At 56.0% G+C, this 20,880-nt stretch overlaps 1 protein-coding gene across 9 annotated transcripts in view; it reads left to right on the top strand.

Moving 5' to 3' along the window:
* The window catches only part of HSPG2 (heparan sulfate proteoglycan 2), a 117,286-nt gene that overhangs the window by 58,510 nt on the left and 37,896 nt on the right, over window positions 1–20,880 (top strand). For 4 of the 9 annotated variants that reach the window (XM_035308083.3, XM_078330706.1, XM_035308081.3 and 1 more), the window contains 27 exons: window positions 83–279; window positions 387–534; window positions 1,507–1,634; window positions 1,961–2,047; window positions 2,134–2,192; window positions 2,372–2,439; window positions 3,824–3,964; window positions 4,077–4,253; window positions 4,440–4,619; window positions 4,733–4,851; window positions 5,445–5,556; window positions 5,719–5,832; window positions 5,915–6,042; window positions 6,427–6,513; window positions 6,970–7,019; window positions 7,271–7,365; window positions 7,581–7,721; window positions 7,968–8,159; window positions 14,840–14,932; window positions 15,275–15,355; window positions 15,562–15,792; window positions 16,397–16,510; window positions 18,408–18,535; window positions 18,665–18,751; window positions 19,953–20,011; window positions 20,187–20,354; window positions 20,545–20,655. In XM_035308083.3, the coding sequence (XP_035163974.3) occupies window positions 83–279; window positions 387–534; window positions 1,507–1,634; window positions 1,961–2,047; window positions 2,134–2,192; window positions 2,372–2,439; window positions 3,824–3,964; window positions 4,077–4,253; window positions 4,440–4,619; window positions 4,733–4,851; window positions 5,445–5,556; window positions 5,719–5,832; window positions 5,915–6,042; window positions 6,427–6,513; window positions 6,970–7,019; window positions 7,271–7,365; window positions 7,581–7,721; window positions 7,968–8,159; window positions 14,840–14,932; window positions 15,275–15,355; window positions 15,562–15,792; window positions 16,397–16,510; window positions 18,408–18,535; window positions 18,665–18,751; window positions 19,953–20,011; window positions 20,187–20,354; window positions 20,545–20,655 (3,295 nt within the window). Of the gene's footprint in view, window positions 1–82; window positions 280–386; window positions 535–1,506; window positions 1,635–1,960; window positions 2,048–2,133; window positions 2,193–2,371; window positions 2,440–3,823; window positions 3,965–4,076; window positions 4,254–4,439; window positions 4,620–4,732; window positions 4,852–5,444; window positions 5,557–5,718; window positions 5,833–5,914; window positions 6,043–6,426; window positions 6,514–6,969; window positions 7,020–7,270; window positions 7,366–7,580; window positions 7,722–7,967; window positions 8,160–9,506; window positions 9,543–10,062; window positions 10,165–10,705; window positions 10,943–11,433; window positions 11,518–14,839; window positions 14,933–15,274; window positions 15,356–15,561; window positions 15,793–16,396; window positions 16,511–18,407; window positions 18,536–18,664; window positions 18,752–19,952; window positions 20,012–20,186; window positions 20,355–20,544; window positions 20,656–20,880 lie in introns of all 9 variants that reach the window. The other 5 variants (XM_054258880.2, XM_054258879.2, XM_054258881.2 and 2 more) reach the window with 2 other exon arrangements.

Genomic DNA, 20,880 nt, shown 5'->3' with positions numbered 1-20,880 from the left:
AAGCTCTTAGGCTGGGAGTCAAGGGCGATTTCGGCTGGGTAGGAGCTGATGTGTGACCCCTGCCACCTTCACCCATACTCAGGAGCACTGGGTCCATGAGTCTGGCCGGCCGGTGCAGCGCGCGGAGCTGCTGCAGGTGCTACAGAGCCTGGAGGCCGTGCTCATCCAGACCGTGTACAACACCAAGATGGCCAGCGTGGGGCTGAGCGACATCGCCATGGATACCACTGTCACCTACACCACCAGCCATGGCCGTGCCCACACTGTGGAGGAGTGCAGGTGCCTGAGCCAGCCGGCTGGGAACCACAGAGACCTTGACAAGGATAGAGGAGAAACGGCAGAGCCTCACAGTCCTTGCAGCGACTCTCTCGGTCTTGTCCCCACAGATGCCCCATTGGCTATTCTGGCTTGTCCTGTGAAAGCTGCGATGCCCACTTCACTCGGGTGCCTGGTGGGCTCTACCTGGGCACCTGCTCTGGCTGCAATTGCAATGGCCATGCCAGCTCCTGTGACCCTGTGTATGGCCACTGCCTGGTGAGTAGTGCCAGCTGGCACTTGGACACTAAAATAGGAGCAGGGACAAGGTGTGAGACTCCCTGTGCTCAGGAGCTCAGCACAAGCCTCCACAATGACTCATGGCTGGCAGATGAGCTATCATGACCTCTGGATGCAAGAACAGAGATATAGGCTGGGCAAGGCGGCTCACACCTATAATCTCAGCACTTTGGGAGGCCGAGACGGATGGATCACTTGAGGTCAGGCGTTCAAGACCAGCCTGGCCAACATGGTAAAACCCCATCTCTACTAAAAATACAAAAATTAGCCAGACATGGTGGCACCTGCCTATAATCCCAGGTACTCAGGAGGCTGAGGCAGGAGAGTCATTTGAACACAGGAGGTGGAGGTTGCGGTAAGCCAAGATCCCACCACCGCACTCCAGCCTGGGCAACAGAGCAAGACTGTCCCCCCGCCCCCCCCAAAAAAACCCAGAGATATAGCATCCAGACAAGGGAGGTGATGGTCCTCCTCTCCTCCACCTTCGTAGACTAATCCTGGAGAGTGCCAGATGAAGAAACATGGTCCTTCAGAGGGCAGCCCTGAGCGGGAGAGGCCCTCCGGGTAGTATTTATTTCTTAGGGACAGTGATCAGAGCTGGGATTGTGGAGCTGATGGAGGGCAGGGCAGCACTGTCATCCAAATCCCTGCAAAGGCATCGGGTAGAAGAGACGGACTCTGGACAGCAGAACTGGCCAGTGGGTGCCGACTGCAAGAGGGTGGCAGGTTTAGGTCATTAAAAAGCAGGCATTTGGAACCATCTATAGGACAGGCTGCCTCGTAAGGCGATGAGCTCCCCGTCATCTGTAAGTGGTTGCAGCTGATGCTCCCCTGTCTGCAAAGCTGTGCCTCCAGCATGATGGGGAGGCTGAGCCAGGCAGCCTCACAGGCCACCCTCAGCATCTGGCCCAGTTCTGCTCTCGAAGTTGAGTCACACCCTCCTCCTCCTAGAATTGCCAGCACAACACGGAGGGACCACAGTGCGACAAGTGCAAGGCTGGCTTCTTCGGGGATGCCACGAAGGCCACGGCCACCGCCTGCCGGCCCTGCCCTTGCCCATACATCGATGCCTCCCGCAGGTCAGCCCCCACTCAGGGTTGGGGGATTTGGCCAGGGGCAGTGCAACAGGCCAGGAGAATACTCTGGGCAGGGAAGTGGGAGGCTCGGATTCAGATCTCAGCCTGGCTAAGTTATCCCACGCTCCTTGACCTCTCTGGTCCTCAGTTTCCTTTTCCGCATAATGGGCCACCTGCCTTCCCACAGTTGCTGTGAGGCTGAAAAGCAGGGAGATGGTGTCATGCCTCATGGCACACTGTGTCTGTGTGGACAGCAGTTGTTTCCCAGGGTGGGAGTAGAAAGCTTGACCCCAGCCCTGCCCCATGCCCTGTCCACATGATACCCACAGATTCTCAGACACTTGCTTCCTGGACACGGATGGCCAAGCCACATGTGACGCCTGTGCCCCAGGCTACACTGGCCGCCGCTGCGAGAGGTGAGGGAGAGCCTCGGGCTGCAGGAAGGGGTTTCCTGGGCAGGGGCATGGAAGTGCCACTGATGGCAGCGCCCTTTCTCCCCTAGCTGTGCCCCCGGATACGAGGGGAACCCCATCCAGCCTGATGGGAAGTGCAGGCCCATCAGTGAGTATGGCTGCCACCATCCTATGACACCCACCCCCCAACCCCACCTGGGCTGCACACCAGGCACCCTCCCTCCCCGCCCCAGCTCATGATCCTTGGGAGGCCACTCTTCCTCTCTCTGCCCAGACCATGTTTATCCCATTCTCCCCTGCTCTGCCAACACCTGCTTTGTGTTCCAGACCAGGCGATTGTTCGCTGTGATGAGCGTGGCAGCATGGGGACTTCCGGGGAGGCCTGCCGCTGTAAGGTACGCATGCCATCTGCCACCCACCCAGGGGTCTTGGGCCCAGCACCACAGCTGGGAGAAGGAGGAAGGAAGTTCTGTCCTGTCCATAGCTCCTTGGCCAGTGGGTGGTAACCTAGTCAGAGCTGGTGGGCCTGGCTGACTGGTCTTCCACACCAGGAGAGGTGGCCTGGCGTTGGCAAGTTGCTCTGGTTAGGGAGTCAGGCCACCTGAGTTCAAGTCCCAGTCATTCTTTGTACAGCCTTTGTACATTATACCTTTATACCTTTGCATTATACCTTTGCATTTGCCATACTTGTCCATTGTCACATTGATACAATGATGTAGATATTAGTGTCCCCAATTTGTGATATGAGAAAATGGAGGCTCAGAGAAGGGAGGTCACTTGCATTAGAATGGGAGCATCGGCCAGATGAGTTGTCTCATGCCTATAATCCCAACACTGTGGAGGCCAAGGTAGGCAGATCACTTGAGGTCAGGAGTTCCAGACCAGCCTGGCCAATGTAGTGAAACTCTGTCTCTACTAAAAATACAAAAATTAGCAGGGTGTGGTGGAGGTGCCTGTAATGCCAGCTACCTGGGAGGCTGAGGCAGGAGAATTGCTTGAGTCTGGGAAGCAGAGGTTGCAGTGAGCTGAGACTGCACCACTGCACTCCAGTGCGGGCAACAAGAACAAAACTCCGTCTCAAGAAAAAAAAAGAATATGAGTATGTGAAAAATAATGGATTGATTCTGAAGTCAAGCACTCCTGATCTTCAATCCCAGAGTGGATGAGCAAGCTGAGTAACTTTGTGCAAGTCATTTCACATCGATGAACCTCTGTTTCCTCATGTGACGGATGGAGGTATCACCTATCTCTCAAGGTCCTTAGGGGACTTAAATGAGGTGATGTTGAATGGAAACCAGAACAGTACATGAAACGCTCCATAAATAGTAGCAGCAATTATTTTAATTAAGTTGCTGTATTTTAAATCTAAATTTATTGGTGAGCCCCCTGGTAGCCAAAAAGAAAAGGGAAAAATGCTTGCCTAAGCTCTTAAGTGGGAATTATTGTTCAGATGATGATGCCTCTTATGTGTGCTCTTCCTTTGTTTTTTTGTTTGTTTGCTTGTTTTGAGATGGAGTCTCCCTCCTATCACGCAGGCTGGAGTGCAGTGATATGATCTTGGCTCACTGCAACCTCCACCTCCCGGGTTCAAGTGATTCTCCTTCCTCAGCCTCCCGAGTAGCTGGGATTACAGGCGTGTGCCACCGAACCCAGCCACATGTGCCCTTTCAGTGGCTTCTCTGGGTCTTGGGTCCCTGTCTAGACTGTGGGTGGATTCGGCCTGAAACTCCTGGCGGACCCTCCCATGGGCTGTCCTTCAGCTTAACTCTGTACCTGCAGAACAACGTGGTGGGGCGCTTGTGCAATGAATGTGCCAACGGCTCTTTCCACCTGAGCACCCAAAACCCCGACGGCTGCCTCAAGTGCTTCTGCATGGGTGTCAGTCGCCAGTGCACCAGCTCTTCCTGGAGCCGCGCCCAGGTACCTCTGCAAGGTGGGCGGGTAGGACAGCCCAGCCCCGGGCTGGATGCACCAAGCACCAGTCCCAGTCCCAGGCCCTGGCCCCCATTCCAGCCCTTTCTCCTCCTTCCAGGTGCACGGGGCCTCCGAGAAGCCTGCCCACTTTGCCATGACCAACGCCGCAAACACCCACTCCACCAACGATGGCATCTTCTCCCCCACGCCCGGGGAACTGGGCTTCTCCTCCTTCCACAGACTCCTATCTGGACCCTACTTCTGGAGCCTCCCTTCAAGCTTCCTTGGAGACAAGGTGGGTAGGGGTGGGAAAGAATAGGAAACTCCAGGCAATGGGAAGAGCACGGGCAAAGGCTTGGAGGCAGGAGGGTCATGGTGCCTTGGGAGAATAGTGAGATACACAGCATGGAAAAGGTGGCTGGAGCAGTGACAGGGCCCAGCTCGAGGACCCTGCTAAGCTACTGTCTACCCCCGGTCCCAGGTGACCTCCTACGGAGGAGAGCTGCGCTTCACAGTGACCCAGCGGTCCCAGCCAGGCTCCGCACCCCTGCACGGGCAGCCATTGGTGGTGCTGCAAGGTAACAATATCGTCCTAGAGCACCACCCAGCCCAGGAGCCCGGCCCCGGCCAGCCCAGCACCTTCACTGTGCCCTTCCGGGAGGTGAGCAGCACTGCCCCCTGGGGGTAGGGGTGCGGGCTGGCCCTTGCTCCTGTCTCTCCTCAACAATACTCCAGGACATCAGGGGCTGAGCACAACTGTTCTTTTCCTGGCAGGAAGCCTGGCAGCGGCCCGATGGGCAGCCAGCCACGCGGGAGCACCTGCTGATGGCACTGGCAGGCATCGACACCCTCCTGATCCGAGCATCCTACACCCAGCAGCCTGCTGAGAGCAGGTGTCTGAGCCAGGGCAGGAGGATCAGTGTGGGTTTGGGGAAGGGACTCTGTCTAAGTGGTGCAGTGTGGCACAACCACTTACAGACTATGCGACCCTTCTGAGCCTCACTTTCCCCATCTGTAAAATGGAGAGTCTAACAGTACATCCCATACAGGCTGAAGGAAGCCTGAGGCAGGGATTGGGGTGCCCGTGATTGACAAGGAGAGGGACGCAGGAGGGGAAGGGGCCCCCCAGGGATGTGGTCGCAGGTCAAGTTTAGCCTCAGCCTCAGCCCATGGGAGCTCTGGAGAGTCACTTGCCATAGAGAGGTCTGTCTTTCAGGCACATGGGCTCTTGTAGCCAGTATCATCCCGTCGTTGACTACCCCAGGGGAACGGGGTGGTGTAACCTCTCCAGGTGAGGATGGGTGGTGGTTTAGAGTAAGTTGCAGGTAGCGCTGTCTGCCACAGCCCTCGCAGCCTCTGGGGACCTGGACAGGGCCCCAGCAGCACTGAGACAGGGCTGTGGGAGGACTAACCAGGCCCCCCAGTGGAGGGCTCCAGGCATGCCTGGCACAGTGCTCCTATTCACACTGGGTCTTGTCATGCTCAGGATCTCTGGCATCAGCATGGACGTGGCTGTGCCTGAGGAAACCGGCCAGGACCCTGCGCTAGAAGTAGAGCACTGCTCCTGCCCGCACGGGTACGGCGGCCCGTCCTGCCAGGTGAGTCCTGCGCCCCACCCTGGTCCAGCCAGCCCCTTCCATGGTGCTCCCCGCCCCTCTTCCATGAGCCCTCCCCACCTCCCCAGCCCTGGCCATTCAGTGCCCCTACCCGAGTGGGCCGTGTCCAGGAAGGCCCTCCTACTGCCATCTTTCTGCCCCCAGGACTGTGACACAGGCTACACACGCATGCCCAGCGGCCTCTACCTGGGTACCTGCGAACGCTGCAGCTGCCATGGCCATTCAGAAGCCTGCGAGCCCGAGACAGGTGCCTGCCAGGTGAGTCCCACCCTCCTTCCTCCCACCCCAGTGATCTGTGGCCTCTGGGGGCCCAACCCCCACTCACGTTCTGCTCCACCAGGGCTGCCAGCATCACACCGAGGGCCCTTGGTGTGAGCAGTGCCAGCCAGGATACTACGGGGATGCCCAGCAGGGGACACCACAGGACTGCCAGCTGTGCCCCTGCTACGGAGACCCTGCTGCCGGCCAGTGCGTCCAGCCCCTGCCTGCACCTGCCCTGCCCCAAAACGTCCTCCACCCCCCTACGCAACCTTCCTCCAGCCCTTCTGAGAGGCAGTGTTTAATCCTGGCCTCGACACCACCTCAGTGTGTCACATGGTGTGAGATACACTTCACTTTCAGGGCTCAGCCGCCTCCTCTGTGAAATAGGGTGGTCCATGCTCCTCAGCCCCTGTGCCAGAGTTGAATGAGCTGATGTTCGTGGAACTCTTAGCACAGTGCCAGGCATGCAGTAGCACTCAGGACACATTAGTTCACCTGCCCATTCTTCCCTTCCCCTCCCCTGGTCCTGAAGGAGGATCAAGGAGAAGGAGCCACTGTGTAACTGACTAGAAATCTGCCCCCCACACTCAGGGCTGCCCACACATGCTTTCTGGACACAGACGGCCACCCGACCTGTGACGCGTGCTCCCCGGGCCACAGCGGGCGTCACTGCGAGAGGTGAGGTGGGGGGCAGGGGGGACATGAACAGCAGGGCCCAGCCCTCCTGACCTGGAGGAATCAGGGATGCCTCCCAGCCTTAACCTTGTGCAGGCCCCAGATGGTCAGCTCCCCTCCTCAGGAGCCTCAACCTCTAGCCCAGAATTCAAGACCCTCAGACATGCATTCTGGCCTGCGGTTCACCTCCAGCCCCCAGCCCCGGCCCTGGCCAGGCCAGAGTCTTCCCATAAAACCCCTGCTTTTTTCCAAAGCTCCTGGGTTCCTGACTGCCTGGATTCACATGTGTGTGGTCCAAGGCGGGTCCCTGCTCTTCTCTGCCCGTAACATGGGCGAGTCAGGCTATTGGTTTCTTCCAGGGCACGAAAGGCCATGAAATTCAATATGGGGCCCCCAGCCCAGCCCTGGGGTTCTGCTTCTCTTCACCTGAAATTCATCCGAGGCTTTCTCTCTCTGCAGGTGTGCCCCTGGCTACTATGGCAACCCCAGCCAGGGCCAGCCGTGCCAGAGTGAGTAGGACTGGGGAGGTCGTTGGGGTCGGGTTACTCAGTGTCCCTTTGGCTTTGCCTCTCTGAGCCTCAGTTTCTTCATCTGTAAAATGGAGATAGGAACAGGCCCCACTGCCTCTGAGGGCTGTTGTGAGAGTGTGGCATGCCCACATCAGAAGTCAGAGCTCCCACTCAGTGGCGAGCAGAGTGGAGGGAAGAGGGGTGCTGGGTGGAGGGTTTGGGGCTCCAGCCATGGCTTTCTTCCACCTCAGGAGATGGCCTGGTGCCAGGTCCCATAGGCTGCCACTGTGACCCCCAAGGCAGTGTCAGCAGCCAGTGTGACGCTGCTGGTCAGTGCCAGTGCAAGGTCAGTTCGAATTCCCGCCCCTGAGGGCCTGCTCTACCCTGCTGCCCGGGGCCTGTGGGGAAATCAGGCAGCATCTGATGGAAGCCGAGACCTGGGCATGGGAGGCAGGGCAGGGGCTGCCGGAAGTGGCCGGGGAGGCTGGCTTCGGGCTGCTGGGGGTGCAGGGTACCCACCGAGTCCCCTGCTTGCCTCCTTCCATCCATCCACCCACCCAGGCCCAGGTGGAAGGCCTCACCTGCAGCCACTGCCGGCCCCACCACTTCCACCTGAGTGCCAGCAACCCTGACGGCTGCCTGCCCTGCTTCTGTATGGGCATCACCCAACAGTGTGCCAGCTCCGCCTACACACGCCACCTGGTGAGAGCCTGTGCTGCCCAGTCCCAGGCGGGACCGTCACCTGCTGCCTGCTATTGTCCATCTCATCACTGAGTCCAGTGACCCTCACCCCTGCCCCAGTACCCTCACATGCCCCGATTATTTCTCTCCCAGCCCTGATCTCAGCAGACCCCCTTCCCCCACCTTAACACTCTCCCGTGTCCCATCCCCCACCAAGGTGCCTGCCTCAGTGCCCAGGCTGATACCACCTCCTCCTTCCCCTGCCAGATCTCTACCCACTTTGCCCCTGGGGACTTCCAGGGCTTTGCCCTGGTAAACCCACAGCGGAACAGCCGCCTGACAGGAGAATTCTCTGTGGAACCTGTGCCCGAGGGTGCCCAGCTCTCTTTCGGCAACTTCGCCCACCTTGGCCATGAGTCCTTCTACTGGCAGCTGCCGGAGACATACCAGGGAGACAAGGTGGGCCCCAGCCCGGCACCAGGGTCAGCCGTGACTCCGACACAAGTTCCCCTCTAAGCCATTTCTCTCAGCAGGCACACACCTGCCACGTGCCTGGCCACATCGTGGTTAGGCATGTGGCCTTTGTAGTCCCATAGACATCATTCTAAACCCTAGCTCTGCTGCTTGCCAGCCAGATACCATTTGATAAACCTCAACTTCATGGTGGCTGGGAGGACTGGAGATCATGCCTGGCACATAATAAGTGCTCAACTGTTCATGACTTTTAGGTTTCATGCAGTTATTCAACAAACAGGTCCTGGGAGAGACCAAGGAATACAAAGACAAGTGAGACACGGTTTCCGTGTCATTCACACCCACTCCCACTCCACTCATTCACGCTGCTGGCTCCGTGCTCGTGTCTGCCTCAGTAACTCTCACCCTGGGTCATGCCTGTTGAGCTCTCAGTATGTGCTAGGCAGCATCCTTTATAAGTCTCAAGTCACAACTGTGTGAGCCAGGTCCTGCTGCTACCCCTTTTCACAAATGAGGAAACTAAGGCAAAAGGGACTCTATAATTTACCCAGACCCCCGAGCTGGGAGGTGGGAATGCGGGGATCCAAACCCAGTTCAGAGGCGGCCCTTAAAATGCTCTGCAGAAGGCCAGAGCTCACGCCTGTAATCCCAGCACTTTGGAAGGCTGAGGCGGGAGGATCACTTGAATTCAGGAGTTCAAGACCAGCCTGGGCAACGTGATGAAACTCCATCTCTACAAAAAATTAGCTGACCGTGTTGGTGCATGCCTGTAGTCCCAGCTACTTAGGGAGGCTGAGGTGGGAGGATCGCTGGTGCCTGGGAGGGGGAGGTTGCAGTGAGCCATAATTGCACCACTGCACTCCAGCTTGGGTGAAAGAGTAAGACACTGTCTCCGAAACTCTGCGAGTCAGAGGTGAATCTGTCTTTGCTACTCCAGAACGTGGCTGGTGGGAGGTGATGATGGTGGGGGGCTCTGGGACAGCCTGCCCAAATGTGTTCCTTGAGCAACACAGGCATCGGTGGTACCCAGGGAAAGCGGGTCTTGGCACAGGAGTCCACCGCTGGTTGAGGCCAGTGTTCCAGCTGATATGCCCCCAGGCAAGAGGCGAGGGGGCCAGGGACACCTAGGAGGGGTGCTCTGGGGTTGCCCCATCTTCATTTCTTAGACAGAGCCAGGTACTCCAGGCTTCTCTGGGGGCTGGCTGCCTTCTAGTCCCTTCTCCCCTCTCCCCTCTGGGGCTCACTACCTCCTGGCCTCCCTGCTGCCCTGTCCTGCAATTCTCAGACCTTTCTCTGTCTCCTGTCCTGGCATTTCCCTGCACCCCATAGCAGGAGGCGTACTTTGCTCAGATGCGCCGGGCTCACCAGGTAGGCGCAGGATGTGTGTGGTGTGAAGTTGGCATGATGCAGTGTGGCGCCTCCCTGGGTGCTCCCAGCCCTGGGTAGGGAGATGTGCAGTGCCCAATGCATTGGGGATCTGCATGAACCCAGGCAGTGTCCCATGGCCCCAGGGTTGGAGCCAGGAGGGTGTGTGCCCCACCTTGCCTCACCTGCTGTGTGGTCTGGTCCTAGTGCCAACTGTCTGAAGTCAGAGTCAGAATGGCAACTGAGGTAGCAGGGAGACTAACCCAATGCTGATCCACACGACTGTGTCTAGCCCACCAGGTTCCCCTGGCCCTGCCTCTCAAGCAACCACCATTAACCCCTGCGTGCACGTGGGCGGCCTGGAGTTAACCCCTGGGTGCCAGCCTGGAGAGGGGCATGCATCTTTCTTCCTAATTAGTGTGGGCCTTTCTGACTACCACGTCCATGGGTAGAGGACCTGCCCATGGCTCCGGCTCTGGGACCCTGGGAGGTCTGAGCTGACCTGCTCCCTCCATCCCCTCAGAACCGCACATCCCTCTCAGAGGAGCAGTTGCGGGCAGCCATGACAACTGGGAGGATCCTGGGGCCCCCAGAGGGCAGGGACGGGGCACGGAGGGCATCACAGGTAACTGAGGGCCTGGCTGGGACAGGTTGTACCTGGGGCCCCAGGGAAGAGACCAGAGAGCTGAGTCCAGGCAGGCACATGAACGAAGGCCCCGGCCCTCCTGGTCCGTTTCTCCTATGCCAGGCCAGGCCCCACCCTGATGCCTGGTCCGCTCTGGTGTCACCCTTAGGAGACATGCCAGAGCCATGAATGGCTTGCGCTGGTACCAGGGCACACACAGAGTCAGAGTGAGGAGCAGCAGCCCTACCACAGATGCCCTGGGCTGCCTCCAGCACTTCTGCCCCTCCCTTGCTGGGTATCCTCTGTAGGGCTTGTCTCATCAGTCATAGCCCACAGGCAGCTGAGCCCATCCCAGGATATCTCCGCCTGGCTCAGGAGGAACAAGAGGCAGGGGGTACAAGGGCCGGAGTGCCAGGTATCAGCGCTTGTGAGCAGACAGTGCAGAGCGGGTTACTGGGCCCATGGGGAGGTGAAGCCTCATGGGCGTCCTTTCTGTCCCTCTCTGCTCCCTTCCACTGCCCTTCGGCTCCTGGTCCCCCAGGTGGACGAGGCTCAGAGACGAATGGATGCTGAGATCTGGCAGCTCCTGTCCAGCTTTGCTGCCCACCCCCGACCCCCTCCCCAGGGGCTCTCCCCTTATCCCCAGCCTGCAGCTGCTCTGCAAGCACTACCGGCTTCCTCCTCCTCCTCTTCCTCCTCATCCTCCTCCTCCTCCTCCTCATCCTCCTCCTCCTCCTCCTCCTCCTCCACTTCTCTGTCTTTCCCACTAGGCTCTCAGGTATGTGCCAAAGTGCCCATCAAGGGTCCCCACCCACCATGTTTCCTAGATTTCAGTCATTTCTGAACCAACTGCACAATTTCTATAAACTACTTGGACTATTATTTCTTTCCAATTTTCCTTTCAATCAATCATATACCAACTCAGTTATGCTGGTTACTCTCTTTAAATACATGTGAAAAGAGCCACCCCATTGAAATTGTTGACTAATGTGCTGTGTAAACGCTGGGGTCCACAAAAGACCCACCAGATGGGAGGAGAAGTGGACCCAGGCCACACCCAGAGAGAGCAGCTGGGTGCCTGGGCGGGGACTGGGAAGAAAGTTGTCCAAACAGCGGGGCTGGGACCTGCACTGTCGGGTGGGGGTGGGGTCTGCCTCTGCCCTGCCACCGTGCCTCCCTCCCGTGACAGTCCACCCCTGCCAAGACTGTCTCTGCCCTCCCACCCGCGCCCGCTCTCCGAGGCTCTCACCACCTGTCCTTCCATCCTAGTTCTCTCTCTCCTACGAAAGCTTCTCTCTGCTCCCTGGAAGCCTCTATTACTGGCAGCTGCCCCAGGTCTTCCTGGGGGACAAGGTAACAAGGATTGGGGGGATTCTAGGCATGTCAGAGAATCCTACAATATCAGAGGGCCCTTTGTCAAGGCCTTTTATGACACAATGGGGAGACCGGTGGGTAGGGACTTGCCTGGGGTCCCACGTTCAGGTCAAAGCACAGCTGAGACTGAACTCAGCTCTGCCCACGTCCTTCAGCAGGCCCTGACCCCTGGCCCTGGCAGAGGAGCTGTCTTGCCTGGGAGGGTTTCTCCAGGGCCTTTTTTCTGGGTTCCGTTGACCTCGTGTCTAGACACTGGCCTAGTTTTTGGACTGCACTCAGTCATTTAAGAAGCACTAATTAAGTACTTGATGTGTGCTGCATCGCATACAGATAGAGCAGGCAGAGTGAGCCCTGGCCTCCCAGAGCTCCCCATCCATCCGAAGATCATTCCTGGCAACCTCAGTATCACTATTATTATCACCATGAGCGCTGGCGTTGGCCTCAGATGAGTATTGATATTCCTCCGTTTTGCTCCACCAATTTCAAGTACCTTTTAAGAATCCACATAACAGACTGGGCACAGTGGCTCACGCCTATAATCTCAGCACTTTGGGAGGCCAAGGTGGGCCGATCATATGAAGTCAGAAGTTTAAGACCAGCCTGGCCAACATGGCGAAACACCATCTCTAGTAAAAATACAAAAATTAGCTCGGCATGGTGGTGCACGGCTGTAATTTCAGCTACTTAGGAGGCTAAGTCCGTGGAATCACTTGAACCCAGGAGGCAGAGATTGCAGTGAGCCAAGATCATGCCACTGCATGCCAGCCTGGGTGACAGAGCAAGACTGTCTCAAACAAACAAACAAAAAAAATCAGCTTCCTGTCTGGGCATGGTGGCTCCTGCCTGTAATTGCAGCACTTTGGAAGACTGAGGCAGGCAGATCACCTGAGGTTGGGAATTTGAGACCAGCCTGGTCAACATGGCGAAACCCTGTCTCTACTAAAAATACAAAAACTAGCTGGGTGTGGTGGCAGGCACCGGTAATCCCATTACTTGGGAGGCTGAGGTGGGAGAATCACTTGAACCCGGGAGGTAGAGGCTGCAGTGAGCTAAGATTTCGCCATTGTACTCCAGCCTGGGTGACAAGAGTGAAATTCCATCTCGAAAAACAAAATCAAAAAATAGGCATGACACATCATAGGTACATTCAGAGAAGCAGGTTGAGGGGTGAGGATAAGAAGCGACCTGCTGGAGCCGAGGGTGGAGGTGGAGTGGTGCAGGGTTACTGAGCGTGATGCGTGTTCTCACGCCATGTGAGCACATCACCATTTGTGTCCTGTAGTACTTAACTCTTGTGATATACTTTAAAGTGGGTGTTACTTTTACTCCTGTTTCCATGTGAGGAAAGTAGGGCTCAGAGAGGTTAAGCACTTTGTCCAATCCTATATAGCTAGTAGAGCTGGAGTTGGAACCCAGGTCGTTCAGACTGTGGAGTCTGCCCTTAGAATCACGGTGCTTGAGCTGCATATTATGGCTCGCACCTGCAATCCTAACACTTTGGGAGGCTCAGGCTGGAGGACTGCTTCAGGCCACGAGTTGAGACCAGCTTTAGCAACGTAGTGAAACCCTGTCTCTTAAAAAATAGATTAGCCAGGCATGGTGGCTCCTGCCTGTAATCCCAGCATTTTGGGAGGCTTAGGCAGGATGGTAGCTTGAGTCCAGAAGTTTGAGACCAGCCTGAGCCACATAGGGCGACCCCATCCCTATTTTTTTAAAAAAAGTTAAAAAAATAAATAGACACTAGGTTTTTTGTATGGTTAGTAAATAAATAGAATAACCACTGTGTTGTACATACCTGTAACTTGCTAGAAAGTTAGTCTCAGAAATGGCTGTGAACTTGCTGGCATTCAAAGCAAACAGGAAGCCAGCTATTCCACGGTTATTTGGTTACACTCCAGAATTCCTCACCACGCCCTGAGCTCACGGAGAACATCGCTGGGGCCCATGTAGCCCAGGGCTGAGCATGTAGCCAGCAGGTGTTTGATAAATGCTGGTCAACTGAGCCAACACACAAATGCATGAAGGGGTAGGCATGATGCAGCCTGGTATTGAGATGTGCATCTACCCTGGTGGCAGAGGAGGGAAAGGAAAGTCCTGTGGGGCAGAGCTGGGGGCCTCAGCTGCTCACATGAAGGTCCCACAACAAGAGTAAGGACTCTCTGGTCACGAGCAGCACAAAGCCCAAGTCCAGCAGGCTTGTCTGTGACAAAGAATCTATTGGCTCGTGCAACTGCCGAGTCTAAGCATGTCTGGTGTCAGGCACCGCCTTACCCAGGGTCTAGTTAGGGCTTTTTCTTGGTTCTCCAGCTTCTCATCTGACTGAAAAAGGGACTTTCTCTGGCCTGGTAGAAAGAGCAGAAGTGCCCAGGGTACTTGTCTATCCCTGATGGGGTGACAAAGTACAGTGGTAGGTTCTGCAGATAGGCCAGGCCTGGCTCATGTCTCCATGTAGAGGAGAAGGGGATCAGGACTCTCAGACCTGCATGGTGTAGCAGGAAGGTTGTTCTTTATAGAAAACAAGGGTATAGGTTGGGCGCAGTGGCTCACGCCTATAATCCCAGCACTTTGGGAGGCCGAGGCAGGTGGATCACGAGGTCAAGAGATCGAGACCATCCTGGTCAACAAGGTGAAACCCCGTTTCTACTAAAAATACAAAAATTAGCTGGGCATGGTGGCGCGTGCCTGTAGTCCCAGCTACTCGGGAGGCTGAGGCAGGAGAATTGCTTGAACCCAGGAGGCGGAGGTTGCGGTGAGCCGAGATTGTGCCATTGCACTCCAGCCTGGGTAACAAGAGCTAAATGCCGTCTCAAAAAAAAAAAGAAAAAGAAAACCAGGGTATAGTTTATAGAAAGGAGGAACTGGATTCGGGGCACACAAAAACCACATGCCTAGGAGGCAAGGCCTCCTCACCCGCTATGGCTGAGAATTTTTGAACCTTCCACAGCCTCCCCATGGTGGTCACTGTCATTACCCTTGTCTGCCTCCTGGGAAATTCCTGTAAATGAAAGAGGACTTGGAGTTGGTTCACTGGCACCATCAGGCAATGTGGAATGGAGAACCTTGCAGAGCGAAGAGGCTGCTTGGCATGATCACCACCATGTCTGAAGCTGCAGGGAAACCGAGAAATGTCATTTCCCAGCACCCACGGGCCATGCACCCTGGCCTCTTGGTTAGGGTGGGAGGGGGCAAGGGAGCATGGCACAGATGCCAAAAGGCCTCCAGATGCTCCACCCCTCATCTGTATGGTCCAGCACTCACACTGCAAGGTCAGCCTGTGACCTCTGGGCTTGCCTCTTTGCAGGTGGCGGCCTACGGTGGGAAGCTGCGATACACCCTTTCCTACACCGCAGGCCTGCAGGGCAGCCCACTCTCTGACCCCGACGTCCAGATCACGGTGAGCATTTGGACACCATGCTGGACAGGCAGAAGGGCAGGATGGAAGCCGGGGCACCTCAGCATTTGTCCTTTTCATCCAGCACTCAGTTTCCTGGCACAGGCTGGGGGAGTTAGGCCTGTGTCCCTACATCCCTGCCTGGCTGGACACCACCCAGGCAGAGGAGCCTGCTGCTGGGAGAAGGGGGCAGTGGGCATGTGCCTGACTCCTTTGGACACTTGAGCTTGGGAGAGTGGAGAGGCAGGAGGCTGGTGGTTACAGAGAACCTGGGACTGGTGGAGGACACCCTGGCATCCCAAGGACCCCTCAGCTCCCCTTCCAATCCTGCTGGTGTGTCCCCAGGGCAACAACATCATGCTGGTAGCCTCCCAGCCAGCGCTGCAGGGCCCCGAGAGGAGGAGCTACGAGATCATCTTCCGAGAGGTGAGGGGCACCTGGCCACGATTCTCACCCCACACCCCGCACCCTGACTCAGAGCCTGGCTTTGCTGCCCACCCTGCCTCTCACTCCCCGACCTTCACCCCGCAGCCCTCAGCCAGTGCCTGTAAGGCTGGAGTTGGGGGGGTGGTAACTGCAGGAGCAACCCACAAAGCCCAATGCCCCCGCCCACACTGCTACCCCCAACCCAGGAATTCTGGCGCCGGCCTGACGGGCAGCCAGCCACACGCGAGCACCTCCTAATGGCACTGGCTGACCTGGATGAGCTCCTGATCCGAGCCACGTTCTCTTCGGTGCCACTGGCAGCCAGCATCAGTGCAGTGAGCCTGGAGGTCGCCCAGCCCGGGCCCTCAAACGGACCCCAGGCCCTCGAGGTGGAGGAGTGCCACTGCCCCCCAGGTTACATCGGTCTGTCCTGCCAGGTGAGTGTGTGGCCTGCTCAGCCACCTCTGCAGAGGCACAGAGGCATCAAGAAGGGCGTCACTGCAGCCTTGATTACCATCAAAACTGTAATGACCCCCCGCATCTGCACCCTGCATGCATTCCTCCCAACAGTCCTGAGATATGTATTATTATCCCCTTTAACAAGTAACAAAATTGAGGTGCTGAGGGGCGAGTGTGCCCAAATGGTGCACGGCTAACATGTGGCAGAAACTAATTGGAACCCGGATCTGATTGATTCCAAAGTCTAGCATGTCCTAACCACTGAGCAGTGTGGCCTCAGGCATGGGCTATGCTCCCCAGAGGTTCAAACCCAGTTCATGCCTTCGGGGTACCCAAAAGAGACAGGGAGCCAATTCAGAAACACAGACTACTCCGGCCCAAAGCATAGCATGGAGATTCCTCTGGGAGGTGAACCGTGTGGACTTCGATAGTGTCGTGGGCAAGAGGCCAGACTGAGCAGAAGCCAGGAAGGAGGGGTGCCAGCCTGTGATGTGGCAGGATCACCCCTGGGAGTACTCTGGAAGGGAGGGATTCTGGGTCTGCACATTGGAAACAGAGGCCAACCTTCCTCTCTTCCCCCAGGACTGCGCCCCAGGCTACACGCGGACCGGGAGTGGGCTGTACCTTGGCCACTGCGAGCTGTGTGAATGCAATGGCCACTCAGACCTGTGCCACCCGGAGACCGGGGCCTGCTCGGTGAGCTACAAGCGAGGCCAGGACAGGGGGTCAGCTTAGCTGAACCTGGGTGGGGGACCAGGGCTGGACAAGACAGGCACCCATCCAGGGGCAGGGTCATGGGGCCTGTGGGTCAGAGCACCTGGGTCAGCAGGCCAGGTCATCAGGCATAGTGGGGTGACCAGAGCTGTGGAGTAACGTCCTTCTGTGTAAAGAAAACTTTGGTTCTTTACTATTTTTTCTTTTTCTTTACAAAAAAATTAATGGGGTCTCACCATGTTGCTCAGGAGGTCTCAAACTCCTGAGCTCAAGCAATCCACCTGCCTTGGCCCCCCAAAGTGGTGGAATTGCAGGCGTGAGCCACCACACCTGATCTCTACTTTTTTTTTGAGACAGGGTCTCAGTCTTGTTCTTTCGGCCAGGCTGGCCTAATATTGGCTCACTGCAACCTCCACCTGCTGGGTTCAAGTGATTCTCATGCCTCAGCTTCCTGAGTAGCTGGGACTACAGGCGTGAGCCACCGCGTCTGGTCTCATTGCATATATTTTTATACCTGGACTTTTCAGAGTAGCATGTGTATAGTCCCCCCAGGGTACGCGGTGAAGGACCAGGTGGTTGACAGCCATAAGCTAACCTTGGAGCAAAGAACACTATGTTGATACAACAAATGTGAATCGCTTTGGAGGAGAATCTGTAACCCACATGTTTTTATGATGATGCACATATTTTTTTCTTTCTTTTTTTTCTGAGACGGAGTCTTGCTCTTGTCGCCAGGCTGGAGTGCAATGGCACAATCTCAGCTCGCTGCAACCTCCAACTCCCTGGTTCAAGTGATTCTCCTGCCTCAGCCTCCTGAGTAGCTGGGATGACAGGTGCCCACCACTGCACCCGGCTTCTTCTTTTTTTTATTTTTTTGAGACAGAGTTTCACTCTTGTTACCCATGCTGGAGTGCAATGGCGCAATCTCAGCTCACCGCAACCTCCGCCTCCTGGGTTCAGGCAATTCCCCTGCCTCAGCCTTCTGAGTAGCTGGGATTACAGGCACACACCACCAGGCCCAGCTAATTTTTATATTTTTAGTAGAGACGGAGTTTCACCATGTTGACCAGGATGGTCTCAATCTCTTGACCTCGTGATCCACCCACCTCGGCCTCCCAAAGTATTGGGATTACACTGGCTTCTTTTTAGTAGAGATGGGGTTTCACCATGTTGGCAGGCTGGTCTCGAACTCCTGACCTCAGGTGATTCACCTGCCTCAGCCTCCCAAAGTGCTGGGATTACAGGTGTGAGACCGTGCCCAACCAATGATGCACATATTTTCAATGCTCTGCCCTCAGATACCCACATGTATTCCTTTCCTTTCCTTTACTATCACAGGTACTTAGGGAGAAAATAGAATGAGCATCACCCTTTTGACAGCTATTTGGATGTGTACACTTTTTAATTTATCCAATTCCCTATTCATGGATGGTTAGGGTTCTTTCCAGCATTTTGCTTTTTGTGTGTGTGCAGTGGTACAATCTTCCACCTCCCAAGTTCAAGCAACTTGCCTACCTCAGCCTCCCGAGTAGCTGGGACTACAGGCGTGCACCACCATGCCCAACTAATTTTTGTGTTTTTAATAGAGACAGGGTTTCACCATGTTGGCCGTGAACTCCTGAGCTCAGGTGATCCACCAGCCTTGGCTTCCCACAGTGCTGAGATTACAGATGTGAGGAGCCACTATGCCCAGCCCATTTTGCTTTTTATAACACCATGGAGATGAGTGTCCTTGTAATGAAATCTGTGTGCCTTTCCATAATGCTTTCTTTAAGACGAGTTCACAAACTTGGAATTTCTAGATCAGGGGATGGCAACCTTGAAAGGCTTCTGTAAATCTGGCCTAATGTCTGGTGCCTGCCCTCCTTGTGCCCTGCAGCAATGCCAGCACAATGCCGCAGGGGAGTTCTGCGAGCTGTGTGCCCCTGGCTACTATGGAGATGCCACAGCCGGGACGCCTGAGGACTGCCAGCCCTGTGCCTGCCCACTGACCAACCCAGAGAACATGTGGGTAACAAGGACACACTTCCATGGGGGAATGAATGGAAGGCGTTGCATTGGCTTTTGAGCAGAAGTAAAGGGAGCAAGGTAGGGAGTGGGCTTCCCATGACCTGATCTTTGCCTCCCTGACCCCAGGTTCTCCCGCACCTGTGAAAGCCTGGGAGCCGGTGGGTACCGCTGCACAGCCTGTGAATCTGGCTACACTGGCCAGTACTGTGAGCAGTAAGTTTCTAAACAGAAGTGGGGGAAGGGTGGAAGACAAACGGTGGCTTCCCAAATGAGAGCCTTAGAGGGTGTTGCTCAGAAAAGTCCCTTCCAGGATTGTGTTCCTTTCCTGCCCCAAACCCTTCTAAGATGCCACACTGCCCTTGGGACAAGCCCAGCCACCTTAGGCTTACTGTAGCAGTCTCATCCCACTTCTGACACCTAACTTTCTACTTAGCTGCGCTTAGCTTTTTGAATTCTTTTTTTTTTAATTGAGACAGGGTTTCACTGTGTTGCTCAGGTTGGTCTTAAACTCCTGGGCTCAAGCAGTCCTCCTGCCTCAGCCTCCTAAAGTGCTAGGATTACAGGGGTGAGCCACCACGCCCGGCCACTTTTTGAATTCTTGACGTTCAGGCCTTGCATATACTGTTCCCTCTGCATGGAACAGTCTTCACCCCTAAACCACCCCTTCCTAGCTAACTTCCACTTGGCCTTCAAGACCCAGCTTCATTCACTTATTCAGCAAATTTTTCTCAAGCATCTACTGTGTACCATGCTGTGTGCTGAGGTGTTGGAGATAATGTAGTGAACAGAACAGATTCCATCCCAGTCCTTACAGTCTACCACCTAATAAGAGATCAGCCCTAATGGGAGATAAGACTGGGAAAAAGTAATTGTGTAAATGGATATTTACAAACCATAAAAAGTTCTCTGAAAGAAGAGTACAGCCTGCTCTGAGGTAATCCAAGAAGTCCCGTCCTCTTGGAAACCTCCCTGGCTCTCCGGGCGGAGTTGGTGCCCTCCTGTGCCCCCTCAGCCCTGGTATGCTTCCTGCACTCTCATTTTCACATAGAGTTTCCCAACTAGTAAGTTCCATAGACCAGGGACTTCATCATGTTCACTGTTGCATTTCCAATACCTAGCACATGCCCAGCACGTCGTAGTTGCTTGACGGAAGTAAGCTGAATGAATTTCTCTGGAGCATAAAGACCTTATCTCCCTCATTACCCAACCTGCTAAGGCTCCCTTACACTCCCCTTTCTCAGCTCACCAGCGCCCTGTGTGGTTGGGGGCCTATCTGGTCCCCGAAGTGCTTCCAGAGCTCTGAGCCTCCTCACCTGACATGGGGTGGCCTCCTGAGCTTCTGGCTCCCCAAGTCCACCATGAGACACTGGGTCCCTTGGGGCCTGACAGAGCTGGTCATTGTTCCCACTTACAGGTGTGCCCCAGGTTATGTGGGTAACCCCAGCGTGCCAGGGGGCCGGTGCCTGCCAGAGAGTAAGTGGGACCATGGCCCAAGATGGGGGTGATGGGCAAGGCAGGGAGCCCTGGGAGTTTGGGGGATACTGGGTCTGGGGGACAAGGCTAAGGGTGGGGTACCCCAGCTTTTGGGAGAGCAGAGATATCAGAGACAATGCTGAATGGCCCCTCCTGTCCCGGCCCCCACCCCCAGCAAACCAAGCCCCACTGGTGGTCCAGGTCCATCCTGCTCGAAGCATAGTGCCCCAAGGCAGCTCCCACTCCCTGCGGTGCCAGGTCAGTGGGAGCCCACCCCACTACTTCTACTGGTCCCGTGCGGATGGGCGTCCCTTGCCCAGCAGCACCCAGCAGCGACATCAAGGTACCCATGGCCCTAGGCTCCCCTACCTAGGGGATCCCAGAGCCATCTCCCCAAGAGCCATCCCAGTGGTGGGGGTGGGGGGGGGAGCAGGGGCCTGTCCCTACCCTACTGGGGTCCTGTCCTCACACTTGGGGCTGGATGTGAGAAAGAACATGTCTGCACCAAAAAGTTCCCATCTCCTCCCCACCAGGCTCCGAGCTCCACTTCCCCAGCGTCCAGCCCTCTGATGCTGGGGTCTACATTTGCACCTGCCGTAATCTCCACCATGCCAATAACAGCCAGGCAGAGCTGCTGGTCACTGGTGAGTCCCTACACCACCTGTAACCAAGACTGCCTGTCCTGGGCTGGGCTGCAGGCTGCAGACTCGGGCAGATGGTACATTCACCTACTGGGAGGGGACGAGGGCAGTGGCCATGGAGATGAGGAGAGGTGGCAGATTCAAGACTCATTCTAGAGCTAGGATTGGCAGAACTTGACTGGTCAGAGAGGGAAAAAGGATGGTGGAAGCCAGGCACGGTGGCTAATG

This window comes from Callithrix jacchus, chromosome 7, assembly GCF_049354715.1.
Source record: "Callithrix jacchus isolate 240 chromosome 7, calJac240_pri, whole genome shotgun sequence".
Classification (NCBI taxonomy): domain Eukaryota; kingdom Metazoa; phylum Chordata; class Mammalia; order Primates; family Cebidae; genus Callithrix; species Callithrix jacchus.
The sequence above is the reverse complement of the archived record's forward strand: the minus strand, read 5'-3'. Positions and strand labels throughout refer to the sequence as shown.